Raw genomic sequence first — 22,997 nt, 5'->3', positions numbered from 1 at the left:
TGTATTAAGATTTTGATGATTATTCGTGAGGTTATCTGTTCTAGGTCCCGAACAAGGCCAACGTAGTCCTGGGCTTAGGCCTGAGGCTAAAGCTACAAAAAAAGGTGTGAACTGTGAACGTTAGATAGCTACCATTCGTGTCCCTGATATGAAATCCATGGCCAGTTTCCACTGCCATCATTTAACCTACAGTGCATTCGGAAAGTTTTCAGGCCCCTTCACTTTTTCCATATTTTGTTACGTTACAGCCTTATTGGATGAAATTTATTATTTCCCCCCCATCAATCTACACACAATACCCCATAATGACAAAGCGAAAACAGGTTTTTAGAAATGTTAGCAAATGTATCAAAAAAATCTAAACGGAAATAACTTATTTACATAAGTATTCAGACTCTTTGCTATGAGACTCGAAATTGAGCTCAGGTGCATCCTGTTTCAATTGATAGTCCTTGAGATGTTTCTACAACTTGATTGGAGTCCACCTGTGGTGAATTCAATTGATTGGACACAATTTAGAAAGGCACACACCTGTCTATGTAACAGGGATGCAAACTACACACCTTTTGGCGAAATTCGCCGTTTTTAATCCAAAATAGGTTAACTACGTGATTTCTGTAGATCCGATGAGTAAATGTCAATATTTTGGGGGGCGGGTTCGGGTCACTAATGGCTGTAAGCAGAACCAGTGATGCGCGTTTGGAGCAATACTGTATGTATCCAAGGCTCCAGCCTGGGCTCAGCCAGTCGTTCACATAACAGAATGCAGGACGCGACTGCAGAGAGAAGAGACAGCCAACTTGCTAATTACAGCATCAGCGCGCGCTCTGGAAAGACAGCGGAGAGTGGAAAGGCAGTTTGCCAAATACAACACACTAGTGCGTCCCCTGAACGACAATGAAGAAGTAGGTGAGAAGCCTAGAGACTTGAGTTGAGAAGGTTATGCAGCGTACTTCATGAGCTGTAACCGAAAAACTGGCGTTTGGAAAGTTTGAGGTGAGGGAACAATGGTGGTGGAACAAGAATTGTTAGCATTGTTAAGTATCTTGCTACAGTAGCTGGATCGAATTCTCCGTTGGAGAAATGTTGAGCAACATTAGCTAACTTAGCTGATCAAATAATTTAGTTTATGGTGTGAAAATTAGTTGGCTAACAAAGTCAGTCAGACCGTTAGCTAGCTAACGTTTCAACATCAAATAAAATGTTATTGGTCACATACACATGGTTAGCAGATGTTATTGCGAGTGTAGCAAAATGTTTGTGCTTCTAGTTCGGACAGTGCAGCAATATCTAACAAGTAATCTAACAATTCCACAACAACTACCTAATACACACAAATCCAAGTAAAGGGATGGAAAAAGAATATGAACATATTAATATATGGAGGAGCAATGACATACCGGCATAGGCAAGATGCAGTAGATGGTATAAAATACAGTATATACATATGGGATGAGTAATGCAAGACATCATTATTAAAGTGACTAGTGATCCGTTTATTAAAGTGGCCAATGATTTCAAGTCTGTATGTAGGCAGCAGCCTCTGTGTTAGTGATGGCTGTTTAACAGTCTGATGGCCTTGAAATAGAAGCTGTTTTTCAGTCTCTCGGCCCCAGCTTTGATGCACCTGTACTGACCTCGCCTTCTGGATGATAGCGGGGTGGACAGGCAGTGGCTCGGGTGGTTATTGTCCTTGATGATCTTTTTGGCCTTCCTGTGACATCGGGTGGTGTAGGTGTCCTGGAGGGCAGGTAGTTTGCCCCCGGTGATGCGTTGTGCAGACCTCACTACCCTCTGGAGAGCTCTGCGGTTGTGGGCTGTGCATTTGCCGTTCCAGGTGGTGATAAAAAATCAATCAATCAAATGTATTTATAAAGCCCTTTTTACATCAGCCGATGTCACAAAGTGCTAAACAGAAACCCAGCCTAAAACCTCAAACAGCAAGCAATGCAGATGTAGAAGCACGGTGGCTAGGAAAAACTCCCTAGAAAGGCCAGAACCTAGGAAGAAACCTAGAGAGGGAACTAGGCTCTGAGGGTTGGCCTGTCCTCTTCTGGCTGTGCCGGGTGGAGATTATAACAGAACATGGCCAAGATGTTAAAACATTCATAGATGACCAGCAGGGTCAGATAATACTAATCAGTGGTTGTAGAGGGTGCAACAGGTCAGCACTTCAGGAGTAAATGTCAGTTGGCTTTTCATAGCCGAGCATTCAGAGCAGATGCGGTAGAGAGAGAGTCCAAAACAGCAGGTTCGGGACAAGGTAGCACGTCCAGTGAACAGGTCAGTGTTCCATAGCCGCAGGCAGAAGAGTTGGCCAGGTAGTCCTGAGGCATGGTCCTAGGGCTCAGGTCCTCCAAGAAAGAGAGAAGGAGAAAGAGAGAATTAGAGGGAGCATACTTAAGGTCACACAGGACACCGGATAAGACAGGAGAAATACTCCAGATATAACAGACTGACCCTAGCCCCCCGACACAAACTATTGCAGCATAAATACTGGAGGCTGAGACAGGAGGGGTCGGTAATAGGGTTAGAGGCAGAGAATCCCAGTGGAGAGAGGGGAACCGGCCAGGCAGAGACAGCAAGGGTGGTTCGTTGCTCCAGTGCCTTTCCGTTCACCTTCACACCCCTGGGCCAGACTACACTCAATCATAGGATCTACTGAAGAGATGAGTCTTCAATAAAGACTTAAAGGTCGAGACAGAGTCTGCGTCTCTCACATGGAAAGTCAGACCATTCCATAAAAATTGAGCTCTAGGAGAAAGCCCTGCCTCCAACTGTTTGCTTAGAAATTCTAGCGACAGTAAGGAGGCCTGCGTCTTGTGACCGTAGTGTACGTGTAGGTATGTACGGCAGGACCAAATCGGAAAGATAGGTAGGAGCAAGCCCATGTAATGCTTTGTAGGACAGCCCGACAGGATGCTCTCAATTGTGTATCTGTAAAAGTTTGTGAGGGTTTAAGGTGACAAATTTCTTCAGCCTCCTGAGGTTGAAGAGGTGCTGCTGCGCCTACCCACACTTGTCTGTGTGGGTAGACCTTTTCAGTTTGTCCGTGATGTGTACGCCGAGGAACTTTAACTTCAGATAAGATAACGTCAGTAACGTTAGCTCAAGGAACCAATTAGCAATAGTATTAACTGGTTATTATAGTACTGGTTATACTGGTTATTAATAGTATTAACTACGACTCATTGGCGTTAATCAAGCTATAACGTTAGTTGCTCACTGGACCCTGTCAATCTATGTGAATTGTTAACTATCTGCTGTCTGAACTGTTTTCCCTCAGTGGTTAATTTTCAGAATGAAAGAATTAGGTGAAAATAAGGCATTGCTCGTTAAACAAGTGCATTCAGTGATCAAGTGTAGCTGGAGCTGGGCCTGGCTTAAGCTGGATGCCAATAGAGGTGAAAGGAACACCACACACTTTCCCTTTTTTTCAGTAAGGTGTAAAAAGGGGTATGCCAGGTGTACTCTACCTGAGAGATCAATTATGCCATCAAAGGGTCTCATGCTCTGCTGCTGGCACATTGTAGAACAGATGTTCACAGGCACAAATAGTACAATGTAATAACATGCAGTGTAGCCCAAAGATATTACTTTTGTTGTGTTGAACTTGACATACTGTAACACTTTTGTGCGGGTGAGGGGGAATTCTTTTATTTTTTACCCAGTGAGCTTTCTTTTTGCACACATGTAGCCTTGTGCACTTAATCGATGTCTACTATACTGGCTACTAGAATAGAGCAAAAATAGAATGCCTGTTTGTTTCATTCTATTTCTACATTAAGATTTTTTCCCCCCAAGTGCAATATTTAGATCTGTGTGGTAACAAGCGTTCAATTATTAAGGCTGTCATGACTAACTGCAATATTAGTGTATTGTTTTTTTCTCTGGACTTGTAATTTGCAGTAAAGTCTGGGCAACAAGTAACATTGGATTGCTTTTCCTTAATTTTTAGCTATGAGTTTGGTTAACATTAACCACTTTTTATTTAACACACAGAGACCAATTATGTAGATCATATTCTTTGTTGTTTAATTAGTACAGTTCACCTGCATTTCAAGAAGGGATCCAGCCTGAAAGTCACTAGAAATGTGCATTTTAAAGCTAAAAATAAAATTTAAAAGTATCCCCCTGGCAGGGATTTTTTGCGTGTTTCAGTGCAAAAGAAATGTCACCTTTTTGGGCCCTCACCAGTTTGCATCCCTGATATAAGGTCCCACAATTGACAGTGCATGTCAGAGAAAAAACCAAGCCATGAGGTTGAAGGAATTATTCGTAGAGCTCCGAGACAGGATTGTGTTGAGGCACAGATCTGGGGAAGGGTCCCAAAAAATGTCTGCAGAATTTAAGGTCCCCAAGAACACAGTGGCCTCCATCATTCTTAAATGGAAGAAGTTTGGAACCACCAAGACTCTTCCTAGAGCTGGCTGCCCGGCCAAACTGAGAAATTGGGGGAGAAGGGCCTTGGTCAGGAAGGTTACCAAAAACCCGATGGTCACTGACAGAGCTCCAGAGTTCCTCTGTGGAGATGGGAGAACCTTCCAGATGGAAAACCATCTCTGCAGCACTCCACCAATCAGGCCTTTATGGTAGAGTGGCCAGACGGAAGCCACTCCTCAGTAAAAGGCACATGACTGCCCGTTTAGAGTTTGACAAAAAGGAACCTAAAAGACTCAGACCATGAGAAACAAGATTCTCTGGTCTGATGAAACCAAGAATGAACTCTTTGGCCTGAATGCCAAGTGTCACGTCTGGAGGAAACCTAACACCATCCCTAAGGTGAAGCATGGTGGTGGCAGCATCATGCTGTGGGGATGTTTTTCAGCTGCAAGGACTGGGAGACTAGTAAGGATCAAGAGAAAGATGAAGGGAGCAAAGTACAGAGCGATCCTTGATGGAAACCTGCTCCAGAGAGCTTAGGATCTCAGACTGGGATGAAGGTTCACCCCTGTCGACAGGACAACGTCCTTAAGCACACAGCCAAGACAACGCAGGAGTGGCTTCGGGACAAGTCTTTGAATGTCCTTGAGCGACTCAGCCAGAGCCTGGCCTTGAACCCGAAAATCTCTGGAGAGACCTTAAAAAAGCTGTGCAGCGACGCTCCCAATCCAACCTGACAGAGCTTGAGAGGATCTGCAGAGAAGAATGAGAGAAACTCCCCAAGTACAGGTGTGCCAAGCTTCTAGCATCATACCCAAGAAGACTCGAGGCTATCATTTCTGCTCAAGCTGCTTCCACAAAGTACATAGTAAAGCGTCTGAATACTTATGTAAATGTGATATTTCAGTTTTTGTATTTTTTTGGTTTGTCATTATGGGGTGTTGTGTGTAGATTTGAGGGGGGGGAAACAATGTAATCCATTTTAGAATAAGTCAACGTAACAAAATGTGGTAAAAGTGGAGGGGTCTGAATACCTTCCGAATACACTCTAACTCTCTTAACTTTCGTTCAAGAACACAACCTGCGTTCAAGATGGCCACACGCTGATCATCCTGCCATGTCACTGTCCCATGTTTACATGTAAAGTGATACATCATTGGTGCTCGCACTGGACCTATGATTTACTTTCCACAGTCAGGAGCTCAGATTAGAAACAGTTTGGAGAACTGGTGTGGGGACATTTAGAGGAGGGGTTAGTGTGTTTACAGCTTCATTTATTTCTAAGGAATAGTCTCTGTGTGCCAGAAAGCATCCCATAATGTGGTGGTGGTGGGGGGTTGTTGTCTACAGTCCGCCATGATGGATATATCCCCTTCAGGAGCAAGCACAAAGACCTAACCTCTATGCCCTATGCACTTGAGGTCAAGGTGGTGCGATAACTGATATCGTCACCGTAAATGGTCGCCGTGTCTAAACACATATGGGACACAATTTGAGGGATTTTAAATGATATTATTAGTAACCAATCAGATTAGTAACCAATCAGATCAATAGGACTAGATGTTTTCAAAGTGAGCAGAAAAAGACAGGAAATGTTGATATTTTGAGAGGAAACAAAACAAACCTTTTACACCTGTAAAATCCTCTCCGATTTCCTGAAGTGCGTAGTTTAGGTGTCAATTTGGGATTGGTCCAAACGCATGTAGCCACCATTTTATACTCTGTGCAAAACAAAACATTCCTGCCATATTAGGGCTCTATGCTGACTTAAACATTTTTTTTTTTTTTTTTTACAAGGAACACTAAGTTGAAAAATGTATGCGCACACAAAGAAATGTAGGAGCACAATGAAAAATATTTGAGGTATTAAAGCTAGAATCCTTAATTCTTCTTGGCGGACTGGTGCTCCTAAATTAAAATTCCAGGTAGCACTGTAGAACCCTGCATATACAGTAGCTGGGGCTTGATCTTTTAATAAGCCTTTATCAAAGCTTAAACAAGTGTTTTTGATGTGTTGGCACTTAAAAACCTCAATTTTAATCATCATTAAATCGACAATTAGATCATGTTACTGTAATCATGTCAAATCAGTTTTTGATAAATGTTAGTGTTGTCACTGAGTCCTTGACTCCCTCTTGTCAGTACTCACATACTACTGTACTTAAATAGTATTCTTCAGTAGGCAAATCAGCCCACTTGTACAATGTTACAATAAAGCTACAGAAAGGTCTCGGTAACAAAGTCAGTGTTGTGTGAGGTGAGCTCATTCTTCATCCTGACCTGTTGGACCAGCCCGGGGTGCAGAGCCAGTTCTGTACACAGACACCCTGTGGAACCGGTTTTTAACAACCAATGAGACAGACTGAGTAACAGCACCAAAGAGGAGGAATAGTAATGACATCAACCCAACCTCTCGCTCTCTCTCTCTCTCTCTCTCTCACTCACTCACTCACTCACTCACTCACTCACTCACTCACTCACTCACTCACTCACTCACTCACTCACTCACTCACTCACTCACTCACTCACTCACTCACTCACTCACTCACTCACACACTGACTAACTGGTGGCCCTGAACTCAAGGACAGGTTTAATTTATTTTGTTTCTGGGCATTTAGGTTGGGGTTGAAGCATCGCTATTTTCGGTCTTCCTCTGTTGGTCCCCTAGTTTGATTTTCTAGACGGGGCACCTCAAAGCAACACCCAGGCCCTCAGGTGTCAAAATTGTCAGTTGAAACCAGCAATTGAAACCAATAGAAGCCAGACTTGTTTTTGTGTGTGATTTACGTAGAGCGGGTGAAAATGTGCTTTGGTGATGGAATTTCACTTCATTATGTTATAAAATAAATTTTACCAAGACAAATATGATTCTTCATGTTCTGAATCGTTCAGTGGGGTCTTTCTCTAACATGTCATTAACATTATATCCAAGAAGTCGGATTTCGTAACATAATACATCCGATAATAAGTACTGGGCTCTGTTGCCCCGAACTGAATGAATTGTTAAAGGCTTTGACAATAAAAAGTTTGCGGTACGCTCAGTGCTCCGTTGACATTTCAGAGAGACGCTTGTTTTTGTGAGAAATCTTTTAAAACTGTTGCATTAATATGAAAAGCTTATGAAAATGTTTAGTGTCACGTCTCACAATCGATATCTATCTCACCTCTATGTAGTTTTATGTCCTCCGGATTTGAGAAGAAAGACAAGTTCAACGGTGAGCCTGTCAGTTAGTCTAAATTCTCGCACAGCATCTGTGCTAGCTGATGCAATGCTATTTTCCAGATTTATTACCACTTTTTTTTTCTCTGGCCTCCATTGATTTAGTCACCCTAATTTTGGCCAGGGTAGTAACTACAATAACCTTTGAATGGATTATGATCGAGACAAGGTTGGAACCATTCATTTTCTTAGAGGAATATCTACACAATTAACATGATTTTACTCATTGGTCTAAATATGTGTTTTTGATTGGACACCCTACATAAGGTGTTTGCTCTGTTAAATGTTTTGGTGTGTGTAAGAATCAAATGTTTTCTTCACATACACAGTTTACAGCGGGTGAAAAAGGTGCAGCGAAATGCTTATGTGATAGCTCCCTCAACAATGCAGTACATTAATCAATAATAGCGATGAAAAGAGTCAAAATAACAAGTAGTAGAAGTAATAGACAAATTGGTATGCATAGTAATAATGGGCTGTATTTACAAATATAAAGTGGGTAGTGGAATCAATAGTATATAAAATAACAGCAGCAGTGTGAGTTCTGAGTGGGGGTGTGTTTTGTTTATGGGTGTTTGTGTGTAAGGGTTGGATGTGTGAGTAGTCAGTGCAAATCATCTCTAAGGTGCATATAGGCTGTTTGCAAAAAGTGTCTACGCTGCAGGTCTATGCAGGGAGACGGCTTGTCTTTTCAGCAGTCAGATTGCTAGTGATAAAGAGGTGTGAGCGAGAGCGCGAGAGTGTGTCTGTCGCACCAGTCTCGGCATGCTTTCTGTTGATTCTGTGAAAGCTAAAAAGTGCCCTGTCTTAACAGATCTGTCATTCCGTAAAAGGGAAACCAACTGATATTGTTGCACCTCCCTCTCTGTATACCCTGTCGTTCACTGTCTTTTCCCTTTCCACCCCCTCTCTCACTTTCTTCTGCTCTCGCTCTCACAGGTGGACCAGACTCTTCAGCCTGATAGACAGCCTCTGGCCACCAGTGATGCCCTTCAAAGTACTTGGAGAAAACCAGAGCTGTCAAGGTGTAGGTTATTCAATATTCCGTTGTGAATCATACCTTGCCTTTTCCCGCATTTGAAACTCAATTACGTGAACAATGTATATACAGTATTTCCATTTGATATTGAGAACCCATGTTATTATGGTTAATTTATGTTAGAATAAGAAACTGGCTATGAATACTGTCTGCACGTAGTGGATTATAATCTTGATTCCGTGTGTTTTGTTTGTAGGACAGCATACACAAAGGCCCAGCCCCAAGCTTCTGTTACCTGCTGTCATGCCAAGAGGGCTCTGTGGAGCCTGTAGAGGGACAGCCTTTATCCTCTCTATACCTGCCTCCTACAGAACAAACCCTCAGAGACATACTGCAGGTAACTAGTGACACATAGAGAGAGCGAGAACTGAATTCTAACTCTCTGTTTACCTCCCCAACTATTCCTCCCCATAATTCGAGTTGTTGAGACCAGATGACACATTTTTCCTTCACTCAGCCAGTGGCAATTGATCAAATATGAATTGTTGTAACGGCCTGTCATATCTATTTCAGTGTGAGCTCAACAGCCATCGTTGTAGCTTTGCCGCCACTGTCATCTACAAGAGAACGCAGGTACTTTCAAATGCTTCCTTGGATTTCAATGAGAATGTATAGTGTGACTGAGAAACTGTTATCTGTGATATCTATCTTATTAGAGACGGGTAGATGTAACACAACATAGTTAGAGTTGACAGGAACATGATCACATCCTGCTGTGGTGGACAGTGGGGAATCAAGTTGAACTTGCTGTGTTGACAAGACGAGGCAAACTGCCTTCACCATCTGTATGCATACTAACCTACATTATCTACCAGGTGTTTTTTTTTACTGTTGATTTACTGTTGATTTTTACTGTTGAACAGTGAAACCTTTACACTTTGACCACCGGGAGGGAGATAACAGGCCCGGAACAAAGCGAGTGGTGAAGTCCAACGCTTTCTGTCTATACCACTCTGTTTGTCATGTCAGTCATCAAATGGATGATTCTGAGCAACCAGACTGAGCCAGCAGAGACTCATGCTTTTTATTTGATGCACATACAGATACAGACAGAAAGGTGTTTATTCACTAAGACACTTAGAATTGTACTTTCCAAGTAAGCTCATAGTCTCTGACGCCATTTCTCTCTCTCGTTCTGTCACTCTCTCTCGTTGTCTCTGTCTCTCGTTGTCTCTCTCGCCTTGTCTCTCTCGCCTTGTCTCTCTAATAATCTACACTAACGACTGATCCCCTCTTTCTCTTCCTCTTTTTATTATCATCTTGGTTGATATGAATGATAGCCCCCACCATCTTTGTCTGTCCCCCCATCTCTCTCCCCTCCAGTCTCAGAGTAGTGATCGGAGCCCAGGGGAGGTTTGGCTGGTGGTGACTGATCCCAGTTTGCAGGAGGAGCAGCAGTCCGGTGGGACACCATGCAGACGAACGCTGGCTGTGTGTGTGACCACTTCCTGTGTGCTCACTTCCTCTGTCGCCAAGGCAATAAGCACCCCCACCCCCAGCGCCTGCCGCTTGTCATTCAGGGACGCAGTCAGAGAGCATGGTACTGTTTTATTGCAATATAATGGTCTGCTCCCCAAATGGCACCCTATTCCCTATGTAGTGCACTTCATATGGAATAGGGTTCCATTTGGGATGCAAACCTGGTGTTTTTCATCTAGTCTGTCACTATATAGTGTATATTGCATTAGCCACTATGTATTGTATACTGTAGGACATCTGAAGTCACGTGGCTACTGCTTCCCCAAAACTATTAATAATGGAAGCACCTCCAATGTCAGGTCAAACTACTGTTTTATGACGCTATGCCATGATTTCTCTCCAGGTGGGATCCTGTGTGTGGAGCAGTCAGTTGTGCAGCTGCTGCCTCTGGTATCAGTGTGCTGCCCACATACCGAGAGCACGCTGGGCCCAGGGTCACTGTCATTGTCCCAGGCAAAGTCCTTACCTCAGCCCCTACCTCAAGCCCAGCCCCATGTCCTTCCTCAGGCCTTACCACAGCCTGTGACGCTGGATCCCCTGGGTCCGGAAACACCACCCAACTCCCTCTGCACATTCTCGGGTCAGTCACGCTCTCCTCCTTGATCAATTGTTTTTCAGGGTTAGCCCGGATAATTGTTTTATTAGACAGACGGACAAATGGTTTTGAGTGTTTTGTGGCTGTTGCCTGTTTGTATTTGTTACTTTGTGCGAGACAGAGAGGCCTTCTTGTGTTTAGTCAAAGGCATTGTGTTCTTCCACTCTCATTCACAGTTTCCCTCAAGCGGTTGAGCCACTGGTTGTGACAACCTTTCAAGGCCCACCAATGTAACTAGCTGTGGACTATCTATCTGTAATTAAGAGGTGATACTGTTATCCTAACCTCAGTGATAATGGTATGAATCTGATTAAGGGATCCAATCAAACTACAGAGTATCTTAAGCCCTTAAGATACTGGCACAAAATGCATTCACTGTCTGTCTACAGTCTATTTTATATGCATCGCAGGGAAAGTTGAGTAAGTCACGATAAGTTGCATCTGTTAGCACCCTGTGTCACAGGAGAGATCAAAGGTGAAACTGTGAACCCTTTGGATTAGTTCAGGTCTCTCCCACTCGTCTTCCATGTTGGATCAGCTGGCTGAATAAAACAACAAACACCAATGCCTGATTCACACTATTCACGCCAACCCGAATGCTGTGCTGAACCCGTGCTTTGCTGGCTCAGATAGTTTATTTTCAAATGGTCATTTCCAGCATGGCTCCAGACGCTATGGTAGATGCATAACCAGGCCAGCATGGTACAGTTGTTCTTGGCTCTGTAGTGTAGAATAGGGTATTTTTTCTCAATTTCTATTCTTATTTTCAATGACTGCCTTGTTCAGGGGCAGAACGACAGAGTTGTACTTTGTCGGCTCGGGGATTTGATCTTGCAACCTTTCGGTTACTCGTCCAACGCTCTAACCACTAGGCTACCTGCCATATAATGTGTCTTTATCTGCACTCGTAAGCAAGTTCTAACTTATGGCAGTTTGCCTGGCTCTGTGTGAAGGCAGAATTTTCTTTTTATTGGTTGGTAATTATGTATATATTTTACATGAGCTGTGAGTTGGGCATATCTCTGGTTGTTAACTATGATTGCGTCAGTTCTTTAAGGGAGTAAACAATTGCTATCCATTTTAACTCACAGATAAGAATATATGGGGCTGCAAACTTTTTTTTCTCCCTTCTTTTGACCCTAAAATGTCATTCTTATCTTCTTACTGAGCTTGTTTTATCTTTCCTTTTTTAATCCTTACTACAGTGGCCTCAAGAATATTGATACAATTGTTACACTGCTCAGTCCCAGTTTCCACCCATGTTGCTTACCAGTTTAGTCAGTGTGGTGCCCTATAAGGTTTGTCTCTCTGGCTAGTGCTGATGGTTGTGTTGGTGATGGCAGGTGTGATAGTTGGTGTGGATGAGGACACGGCCTACTCCTGGCCAGTCTGCAGCCTGTGTGGGAGCGACCTCTTGGAGATGACACCCCAAAAGCCGTAAGTCTTCAATTCACCTGCTGATGACCTATAGGGGATACGCCTAATTAACTGATTGAATCTTATTGGTTTACCAATAGAATAACTCAAATTTTTCGCAAAGGGAACTTCTTTATTATGGTTGAAATGTGATGTCAATATCTGCATTATGTCTGTTGTCCCCAGTCAAGCATTCCTTTGTGTTGCTTGTGATTCACTGGTTGACCAACCAACCATGAACATGCAGCTTGAAGTGTTCATGAATTGTTCTACACTAAGAGACTTCACTGTGAAAGTAAAGGTGAGACAAGATTTTGAGTTTAGGTTGTGTGTTGGCAAATGTCTGTATTTTCAATGTGTAACATAGCAGTGCATAAGCATAAAGTAATATTAAAGGAAGGTTGATCTAATCTTAATCAAGATGTGGTCTCAAATCTTTTCACTTTTAGTGTCACTGTCAAATATAGTCTTAGATTGTATCATTAATGGTAACATGAAACTGTTGAAAACGCTATGACAAAGTCAATGCTCATAACAGCTTATTATGTTATTATAAGGTATGTGCTGTAATGTAATATGGTATAATTTAATAAAACCGCTAATATGAAGAAGTCTAGTTTGACAGTCCAGTCCAGACCATTTATTCAACTAGTATGGTGACTATTCTCTCTACTGTTTTCTAGCTCCAGCAGAGCACCATCATGTCTGTGTTGAACTGTGCAGCCTCTGGCCATGAGGTGAGCTCTCTCTCTCTCTCACATGTTATGTAATACGCTGTACCTGCCTTTTTATGCAGACAGCACTTACCTCTCAGTTTAGTGCACTGATATAGCATTTTGATCCTCCTGTGTGTCAGACTGTCAGTATGTTTGCTGAAAGTGACATCATTGTCATCTGTCTAATATCCCATAGTTAGACTGTGTTAAGAGATCTGTTTAGAACAATGGCTGGACTTACTCACACAGATCAATACTGTAAGAGGAGCCAGATGATACTAGTATCGCTAGAGTTGGATCTATATTTCCTTCTAATCTACAAACACTGGTATCACCCACATACCACCATCAGAGCCAAATATTTAAATATAAGGCTCTGACATCTAAATATATGGCTCTGACCACCATATACAGTGCATTCGGAAAGTATTCAGACCCCTTCCCTTTTTCCACATTTTGTAACGTTACAGCCTTATTCTAAAACTGATTCGATAAATAAAAATCCTCATCAATCTACACAAAATACCCCATAATGACAAAGTGAAAACGGGTTTTTAGAAATGTTTGCAAATGTATTAAAAACTATAAACAGAAATACCTTATTTGCATACAGTACCAGTCCAAAGTTTAGACACACCCACTCAAGGGTTTTTCTTTATTTTTTTACATTTTCTACGTTGTAGAATAATAGTGAGACATCAACTAAGACATATGGAATCATGTAGTAACCAAATAAGTGTTAAACAAATCAAAATATATGTAATATTTGAGATTCTTCAAAATAGCCACCCTTTGCCTTGATGACAGCTTTGCACACTCTCGGCATTCTCTCAACCAGCTTCATGAGGTAGTCATCTGAAATGCATTTCAATTAACAGGTGTGCCTGGTTAAAAGTTAATTTGTGCAATTTATTTCCTTAATGCGTGAACCAATCAGTTGTGTTGTGACAAGGTAGGGTTGGTATACAGAAGATAGCCCTATATGGTAAAGGACCAAGTCCATATTATGGCAATAACAGCTCAAATAAGCAAAGAGAAATGACAGCCCATTACTTTAAGACATGAAGGTCAGTAAATCCGGAACCTTTCAAGAACTTTGAAAGTTTCTTCAAGTACAGTCGCAAAAACCATCGAGCTATGATGAAACTGGCTCTCATGACGACCGCCACAGGAAAGGAAGACCTAGAGTTACCTCTGCTGCAGAGGATAAGTTCATTAGAGTTAACTGCACCTCAGACTTCATCCCAAATAAATACTTCAGAGTTCAAGTAACAGACACATCTCAACATCAACTGTTCAGAGGAGACTGTGTGAATTAGGCCTTCATGGCCGAATTGCTGCAAAGAAACCACTACTAAGGACACCAATAAGAAGAAGAGACTTGCTTGGGCCAAGAAACACGAGCAATGGTCATTAAACCGGTGGAAATCTGTATTTTGGTCTGATGAGTCCAAATATCACCCCTACCTTGTCACAACACAACTGCTTGGCTCACGCATTAAGAAGGAAAGAAATTCCACAAATTAACTTAACCTCTCTAGGGTACGTGAGACGGTAGCGTCCCACCTCTTCAACAGCCAGTGAAACTGCAGGGCGCCAAATTCAAAACAACAGAAATCCCATAATTAAAATTCCTCAAACATACATGTATTTTACAGCATTTTAAAGATACACTTGTTGTAAATCCAGCCACAGTGTCCGATTTCAAAAAGGCTTTACGACGAAAGCAAACGAAACGATTATGTTAGGTGAGTGCCTATTCACAGAATTACACAGCCATTTTTCCAGCCAAAGAGAGGATTCACAAAAAGCAGAAATATAGATAAAATGAATCACTAACCTTTGATGATCTTCATCAGATGACACTCATAGGACTTCATGTTACACAATACATGTATGTTTTGTTCGGTAAAGTTCATATTTATATCCAAAAATCTGAGTTTACATTGGCGCCTTACGTTCAGAAGTTCCAAAACATCCTTTGATTTTGCAGAGAGCCACATCAATTTACAGGAATACTCATAATAAACATTGCTAAAAGATACAACTGTTATGCATGGAATTTTAGATGCACTTCTCCTTAACTTCTTATGGCTGCAGGGGCAGTATTGAGTAGCTTGGATGAAAGGTGCACAGAGGTGCCCATAGTAAACTGCCTGCTCCTCAGTCCCAGTTGATAATATATGCATATTATTATTCGTATTGGATAGAAAACACTCTGAAGTTTCTAAAACTGTTTGAATGATGTCTGTGAGTATAACAGAACTCATATGGCAGGCAAAAACCTGAGAAGTTCCACTTCCTGTTTGAACACTTCCTGTTTGAACATTCTAAAGATTGATTCAGTACATCGTTCGACATGTTTCTACTGACTGTTACGGAACTTTTGGACATTTCGTCACGTTATAGTGGACGCGCTTTGTGACTTTGGAATTGTTTACCAAAAGCGCTAACCAAAGTAGCTAATTGGACATAAATAACGGACATTATCGAACAAATCAAGCATTTATTGTGGACCTGGGATTCCTAGGACTGCATTCTGATGAAGTTGATCAAAGGTAAGGAAACATTTATCATGTGTTTTCTGGTTTCTGTTGACCCAAACATGGCGGCTAATTTGGCTATTGTTCTGAGCTCCGTCTCAGATTATTGCATGATTTGCTTTTTCCGTAAAGTTTTTGAAATCTGACACAGCGGTTGCATTAAGGAGATGTATATCTATAATTCCATGTGTATAACTTGTATTATTATCTACATTTATGATGAGTATTTCTGTTGAAACGATGTGGCTATGCAAAATCACTTGATGTTTTTGGAACTAGTGAATGTAACGCGCCAATGTAAACTCAGATTTTTTGTTATAAATATGAACTTTATCAAACAAAACATGCATGTATTGTGTAACATGAAATCCTATGAGTGTCATCTGATGAAGATAATCAAAGGTTAGTGATTAATTTTATCTCTTTCTGCTTTTTCTGACTGCTATCTTTCGCTGGAAAAATGGCTGTGCTTATTGTGGTTTGGTGGTGACCTAACATAATCGTTTTGTAGTGCTTTCGCTGAAAAGCATATTTGAAATCGGACACTTTGGTGGGATTAACAACAAGATTACCTTTAAAATGATATAAGACACATGTATGTTTGAGGAATTTTAATTATGAGATTTCTGTTGTTTGAATTTGGCGCCCTGCACTTTCACTGGCTGTTGTCATATCGATCCCGTTAGCGGGATGCAGCCATAAGAAGTTAATGCAACCGCTGTGTCAGATTTCCAAAAAGCTTTACGGAAAAAGCAAACCATGCAATAATCTGAGTCGGCACTCAGAGCCCAATCAAGACACAAATATAGCCGCCATATTATGCAGTCAACAGAAGTCAGAAGTAACATTATAAACATTCACTTACCTTTGATGATCTTCATCAGAATGCACTCCCAGAAATCCCAGTTCCACAATAAATGTTTGTTTTGTTCGATAATGTCCATCATTTATGTCCAAATTCCTCCTTGTTGTTCTAGCGTTCAGTACACTTTCCAAACTCACGACGCGCGGGCAGGTCCAGCGGAAAGTACGGACGAAAAGTTAAAAAAATTATATTACAGTCCATAAAAACATGACAAACGAAGTATAACATAATTCTTCAATAATGTTCCAACCGGAGTATTCCATTGTCTTCAGAAGTGCGATGGAACAGAGCTCGCTCTCACGTGAACGCGCATGGTCAGGGCATGTTTAGGTCATGATAGACCTGACTCATTCCTCTCTCCTTCGGCCCCACTTCACAGTAGAAGCATCAGACAAGGTTCTAACGACTGTTGACATCTAGTGGAAGCCTTAGGAAGTGCAACCTTACCAATATCTCACTGTATCTTCAATAGGAGCTGAGTTGAAAATCGACCAACCTCAGATTTCCCACTTCCTGGTTGGATATTTTCTCAGGTTTTTGCCTGCCATATGAGTTCTGTTATACTCACATACATCATTCAAACAGTTTTAGAAACTTCAGAGTGTTTTCTATCCAAATATACTAATACTATGCATTTTCTAGCTTTTATGGCTTTGAAGCAGGCCGTTTACTCTGGGCATACTTTTCATCCGGACGTGAAAATACTGCCCCCTACCCCAAAGAAGTTAATTAACTTTTTGTTAAGCTGATTGAGAGAATGCCAAGAGTGTGCAAAGCTGTCATCAAGGCAAAGGGTGGCAACTTTGAAGAATCTCAAATATAAAATATATTTTGATTTGTTTAACACTTTTTTGGTTACTACATGATTCCATATGTGTTACTTTATAATTGTGATGTCTTCACTACTATTCTACTATGTAGAAAATAGTAAAAATAAATCAACTAAATGAGTAGGTGTGTCTAAACTTTTGACTGGTACTGTAATATTCAGACCTTTAGCTATATGACTTGAAATTGAGCTTAGTGTATCTTGTTTCCATTGATCATCCTTGATGTGTCTACAACTTGATTGGAGTCCGCCTGTGTTAAATTAAATTGATTGGTCATGATTTGGAAAGGCACACACTTGTCTACATAAGGTCCCATAGTTGATAGTGCATGTCAGAGCAAAAACCAAGCCATGAGGTTGAAGGAATTGTCCATAGAACTCTGAGACAGGATTGTGTCAAGGCACAGATCTGGGGAAGGGTACCAAAACATTTCTGCAGCTTTGAAGGTCCCAAGAACACAGTGGCCTCCATCATTCTTAAACGGAAGAAGTTCGGAACCACCAAGTCTCTTCCTAGAGCTGGCTGCCTGGCCAAACTGAGCAATCGGGGGAGAAGGGCCTTGGTCAGGGAGTTGACCAATAACCCGATGTTCACTCTGACAGAGCTCCAGAGTTCCTCTGTGGAGATGGTAGTACCTTCCAGAAGGAAAACCATCTCTGCAGCACTCCACCAATCAAGCCTTTATGGTAGAGTGGCCAGACGGAAGCCACTCCTCAGTAAAAGGCACATGACAGCCCGCTTGGAGTTTGCCAAAAGGCATCTAAAGGACTCTGACCATGCAAAACAAGATTCTCTGGTCTGATGAAACCAAGATTTAGCTCTTTGGCCTGAATGCCAAGCGTCACGTCTGGAGGAAACCTGGCGCCATCCCTACGGTGAAGCATGGTGGTGGCAGCATCATGCTGTGGGGATGTTTTTCAGTGGCAGGGACTGGAAGACTAGTCTGGATTGAGGGAAAGATGAATGGAGCAAAGTACAGAGCGATCCTTGATGAAAACCTGCTCCAGAGCGCTCAGGACCTCAGACTGGGGTGAAGGTTTGCCTTCCAACAAGACAACGACCCTTGGCACACAGTCAAGAAAACACAGGACTGGCTTCGGGACAAGTTTCTGGATGTCCTTGAGTGGCCCAGCCAGAGCCCGGACATGAACCCGATCGAACATCTCTGAAGTGACCTGAAAATAGCTGTGTAACGGCGCTCCCCATCCAGCCTGACAGAGCTTGAGAGAATCTGCAGAGAAGAATGGGAGAAACTCCCCAAATACTGGTGTGTCAAGCTTGTAGCGTCATACCCAAGAAGACTCAAGGCTGTGATCTCTCCCAAAGGTGCCTTAAGAAAGTACTCAGTAAAGAGTCTGAACACTTATGTAAATATGTGATATTAGTTTATTTTTATTTTTTATAAATTAGCAAAAATGTCAACCTTTTAATTGTTTGTCATTATGGGGTATTGTGTGTAGATTGAGGGGGGGGGGAACTATTTAATATATTTTAGAAATAGGCTGTAACGTAACAAAATATGGAAAAAGTCTAGGGACCTGAATACTTTCTGAATGCACTGTATCATCCAGCATTCTAGAATGGATATTGTTGACAACCTGGCTTACATCCATTATTGAGAATCAGGGCAAACCAACAATCCAGGTTAATTGAGGTGGATCAGCACCACATACCCAATACAAATATTTTCTATTGAGTTTTTGCACTGGATGTGTTCCCTCCAATCTAATAACAATACTTTGTCATTATAAATTATATTATAGAGTGTATCCAACTTTTGTTCTCATTGAGCATGTCTAACTTGTATATACAGTTGAAATCGGAAGTTTACATACACATAGGTTACGCTCTTCTTGACATTTATGTTGCCTATTTGTATAGCTTCACAATGTTTATTGGATGTTATTTGGTAACATGTTTATTGTTAGCATGAGTGCTAGTTGTGACTCGGGTTACTGCAGTTGAAGTCGGAAGTTTACATACACTTAGGTTGGAGTCATTAAAACTAGTTTTTCAAACACTCCACAAATGTCTTGTTAACAAACTATAGTTTTGGCCAGTCGGTTAGGACATTTACTTTGTGCATGACACAAGTAATTTTTCCAACAATTGTTAACAGACTATTTACAGATTATTTCACTTATAATTCACTGTATCACAATTCCAGTGGGTCAGAAGTACATACACGAAGTTGACTGTGCCTTTATACAGCTTGGAAAAATCCAGAAAATTATGTCATGGCTTTAGAAGCTTATGATAGGCTAATTGACATAATTTGAGTCAATTGGAGTTGTACCTGTAGATGTATTTCAAGGCCTACCTTCAAACTCAGTGCCTCTTTGCTTGACATCATGGGAAAATCAAAAGAAATCAGTCAAGACCTCAGAAAAAAAAATTGTAAACCTCCACAGGTCTGGTTCATCCTTGGGAGCAATTTCCAAACGCCTGAAGGTACCACTTTCATCTGTACAAACAATAGTACGCAAGTATAAACACCATGGGACCACGCAGCCGTCATACCGCTCAGGAAGGAGACGCGTTCTGTCTCCTAGAGATGAATGTACTTTGGTGCGAAAAGTGAAAATCAATCCCAGAACAACAGCAAGGGACCTTGTGAAGATTCTGGAGGAAACGGGTACAAAAGTATCTATATCCACAGTTAAACGAGTCCTACATCGACAAAACCTGAAAGGCTGCTCAGCAAGGAAGAAGCCACTGCTCCAAAACCGCCATTAAAAAAGCCAGACTACGGTTTTCAACTGCACATGGGGACGAAGATCGTACTTTTTGGAGAAATGTCCTCTGGTCTGATGAAACAAAAATGTAATTGTTTGGCCATAATGACCATCTTAATGTTTGGAGGAAAAAGGGGGAGGCTTGCAAGCCGAAGAACACCATCCCAACCGTGAAGCATGGGGGTGGCAGCATCATGTTGTGGGGGTGCTTTGCTGCAGGAGAGACTGGTGCTCTTCACAAAATAGATGGCATCATGAGGCAGGAAAATGATGTAGATATATTGAAGCAACATCTCAAGACATCAGTCAGGAAGTTAAAGCTTGGTCGCAAATGGGTCTTCCAAATGGACAATGACCCCAAGCATACTTCCAAAGTTGTGGCAAAATGGCTTAAGGACAACAAAGTCAAGGTATTGGAGTGGCCATCACAAAGCCCTGACCTCAATCCCATAGAAAATGTGTGGGCAGAACTGAAAAGGCGTGTGCGAGCATGGAGGCCTACAAACCTGGCTCAGTTACACCATCTCTGTCAGGAGGAATGGGCCAAAATTCACCAAACTTATTGTGGGAAGCTTGTGGAAGGCTACCTGAAACGTTTGACCCAAGTTAAACAATTTAAAGGTAATGCTACCAAATACTAATTGAGTGTATGTAAACCTCTGACCCACTAGGAATGTGATGAAAGAAATAAAAGCTGAAATAAATCATTCTCTCTATTATTCTGACATTTCACATTCTTAAAATAAAGTGGTGATCCTAACTGACCTACGACAGGGAATTTTTCTAGGATTAAATGTCAGGAATTGTGAAAAACTGAGTTTACATACACCTTAGCCAAATACATTTAAACTTCCTACTTAAACTGTAAGTCTTACTCGTAGACTAACCTATGCCTATAGATCCATGGTTAGGTTGATTGTTCATGTGCTGCAGTTCCCAGGTTACGAGGTGGAAAATGTGTTGGGGAAGGAGGTGGGCCCCCTCAGCGCTTATGTCCGCGTGGTCACCAGGAAACCTGCACCGTCGATCGGCCTGGAAGAGATCTGCCTCTGAGATCCCGTGAAATCAATCTGTAGGACTAGGAGGCCTCCTCAGCCCAGCCAGGCCCAGGCTCTGTACAGAGCATGAATAGTTAGGGTGGAAAAAATAGATCTGTTTGTGTGTTACTGATATGTTAGGACCCTGGAGCTGACAGCCCAAGGTTAGAACTGAAGGACCAGAGAGGAGTAACATATGTCAGACTTTGTCACGTGGGTCCAAATGGTGACTGTAAAATATGCCTGTATGCTGTATATAGCCGCACGTTTCTTTCAAAGTGTTCCCTTGAATATCTACCTTCTAATCTCTCTCTGAAGATGAATGGTGCTTATACTGTGTCAATAAACCTTGTATTATATGTTAGTGTATTTGTTTACCTTTTTCTGTACTTTCTTCCACTAGCTGTGAAAATGTTATTCTCGAGAAGTGGCCCAACTCCAACTGAGGTAGATTCTTGGCCCCAGCAAATCCATATAAAACATACTTTAACCATGCCAAGTAATTTATAATCACATATGTTACTCCCAAACACACTCATAGACAATGTTGATTTGTATGACTTTTCAGCACTTTTATTAGAGATTCCATAAGACAAATATTTAACGTTTTTTTAATATAAACTATATAAAATTCAAACATGCTCTTGTTCTTACAAAGTTTGGAATTATAAAACATGTACCATATCTGGTATAACAACAACTAAATGAAGTAGTAAAATAATTTAATATAGAGAAAAAAATCCCCCAAAAAGATTATGGCAACAATATGGGAGGAAGCCTACGTTTCCAGTACATTTCCAGTGCCATAAATGTAAGCTTGTTTATAATGCATCTGTTACAGATGGTAAGTCTGTGTTGAGGTATGTATTTCAAAAGTTCAGTTAATTAGAAAGTAAGATTAATTGGTCACCGTCTAGCCCCACCCGTGGTCCCCAAAAACGAGGAGTTGTGATTGGGAAGCTGCTTGAAGAAATCTCTCAGGCCAGTGAGCTCACTGGTTAGTTGATCGATTGTTTTGTGTAATCTGTCATTCTCTGAACCCAGTTCAAGCATTTTTTGCTGCATTTCCACGTTGCGTTGCTTTGCTTTGTCCCTACTTTTCCTCACTGCAACGTTATTCCTCTCACGTCTCTGGCGGTACTCTTGGCTATACCTGTCAAAATTCTTTTTCCCTTTCTCCTTGCCGACCTTTCGAGGAGAGGAGTGGGCTGATTGGCTTGAGAGAGGCTCTGGGGTTGATGGTGGCGTTGGTTGTCCCATGGGAAGGCTCACGGAGGTCTGCGCGCAGTTTTTGATCTGGGAAGGTAACGACGAGGACATGTCATTGTCGCTCCAGTCCGATTCCTGTTTGATCGGTGCACTGAAGACCCCCTTGTTGTCAAATCCACCCTTGAGCTTCCTCTCGAACTCTTTTTGGCTTCCAACTGCGTATGCGTTGGTTGAACAGTTTGACAGCAGCTGCATATTGCTGGACGACGTAGTCGAGCTTGGCATGTAGAAGTCTGTCTTCTCTTGCTTCACAGTGTTGAATAAGTCAAGGAAAAGTTCATCGTTGCAGAGTTCCAGGTGTGGTACTGCTGTCATCGACTCTATGTAGGAGCTGAAGTCGATGGCACTCTCGTCGTCGTACATTGCAGGGGCTGTGTTCAGCTCGGCCATGGTTGTGTCCTCGCCCGTGCCATGATCACTTCTCCCGGGTTTGCAGACCCCCTGAAGACCGCTGCTCAGCTTATTGTCGTAGAAGTTTGTAGGCTCCATCGCCCAACTCATGTTGCATTGTGGAGACACGCACTGAGAATCCAGGCTGTATATATCACACATGAACTCTGCTTTCTGCCCTCGTGGGATCGGACGTCAATAGATTTCGTTACTTAGTAGCCAGGTAGTTGGAACAAGCTTGATACAATGTATCACGCTCACTCTGTATTACTGGAGCTTCTTCTTCCCTTTCCCCAACGTTGCTTCTTTTAAGTGGTGTTTAGGTTTATTCTAAAATAGTGGCGGTATATTAAGGTCTGTAACTTCTCTGAAGTCTCTGTATTTCGCGGAGTGTATTTTGTATCTTTCCTCTGCTTACGTCAAAGGTTTACCTCCCCCTTTGACAAGCCAGTAGAGTCTAGTTTGAATCACGTGGTCTC

General features: G+C 41.9%; 2 protein-coding genes across 2 annotated transcripts in view; one reads left to right on the top strand and one right to left on the bottom strand.

Annotated features, from left to right (window-relative positions):
• The window catches only part of spidr (scaffold protein involved in DNA repair), a 73,804-nt gene extending 52,581 nt beyond the window's left edge, over positions 1–21,223 (top strand). Inside the window, exons 12-20 of the mRNA XM_038963963.1 lie at positions 8,544–8,631; positions 8,840–8,980; positions 9,157–9,216; positions 9,967–10,183; positions 10,466–10,702; positions 12,061–12,154; positions 12,320–12,434; positions 12,817–12,870; positions 20,756–21,223. Of these exons, the coding sequence (XP_038819891.1) occupies positions 8,544–8,631; positions 8,840–8,980; positions 9,157–9,216; positions 9,967–10,183; positions 10,466–10,702; positions 12,061–12,154; positions 12,320–12,434; positions 12,817–12,870; positions 20,756–20,875 (1,126 nt within the window). The 3' untranslated portion in view covers positions 20,876–21,223. The remainder of the gene's footprint in view (positions 1–8,543; positions 8,632–8,839; positions 8,981–9,156; positions 9,217–9,966; positions 10,184–10,465; positions 10,703–12,060; positions 12,155–12,319; positions 12,435–12,816; positions 12,871–20,755) is intronic.
• Positions 21,224–21,406: 183 nt separating this feature from the next.
• LOC120020283 (CCAAT/enhancer-binding protein delta-like) lies at positions 21,407–22,905 on the bottom strand. The gene has a single exon (XM_038963837.1). It carries the CDS (start codon positions 22,678–22,680, stop codon positions 21,766–21,768), a length of 915 nt encoding a protein of 304 aa, XP_038819765.1. The 5' UTR covers positions 22,681–22,905; the 3' UTR covers positions 21,407–21,765.
• Positions 22,906–22,997: the final 92 nt, after the last annotated feature.

This window comes from Salvelinus namaycush, chromosome 25 (assembly GCF_016432855.1).
Source record: "Salvelinus namaycush isolate Seneca chromosome 25, SaNama_1.0, whole genome shotgun sequence".
NCBI classification, from domain to species: Eukaryota; Metazoa; Chordata; class Actinopteri; order Salmoniformes; family Salmonidae; genus Salvelinus; species Salvelinus namaycush.
The sequence above is the reverse complement of the archived record's forward strand: the minus strand, read 5'-3'. Positions and strand labels throughout refer to the sequence as shown.

Coding starts and splice junctions, on each gene's coding strand:
- LOC120020283 (XM_038963837.1), bottom strand. CDS start 22,680: ATGTGTGATATATACAGCCTGGATTCTCAGTGCGTGTCTCCACAATGC.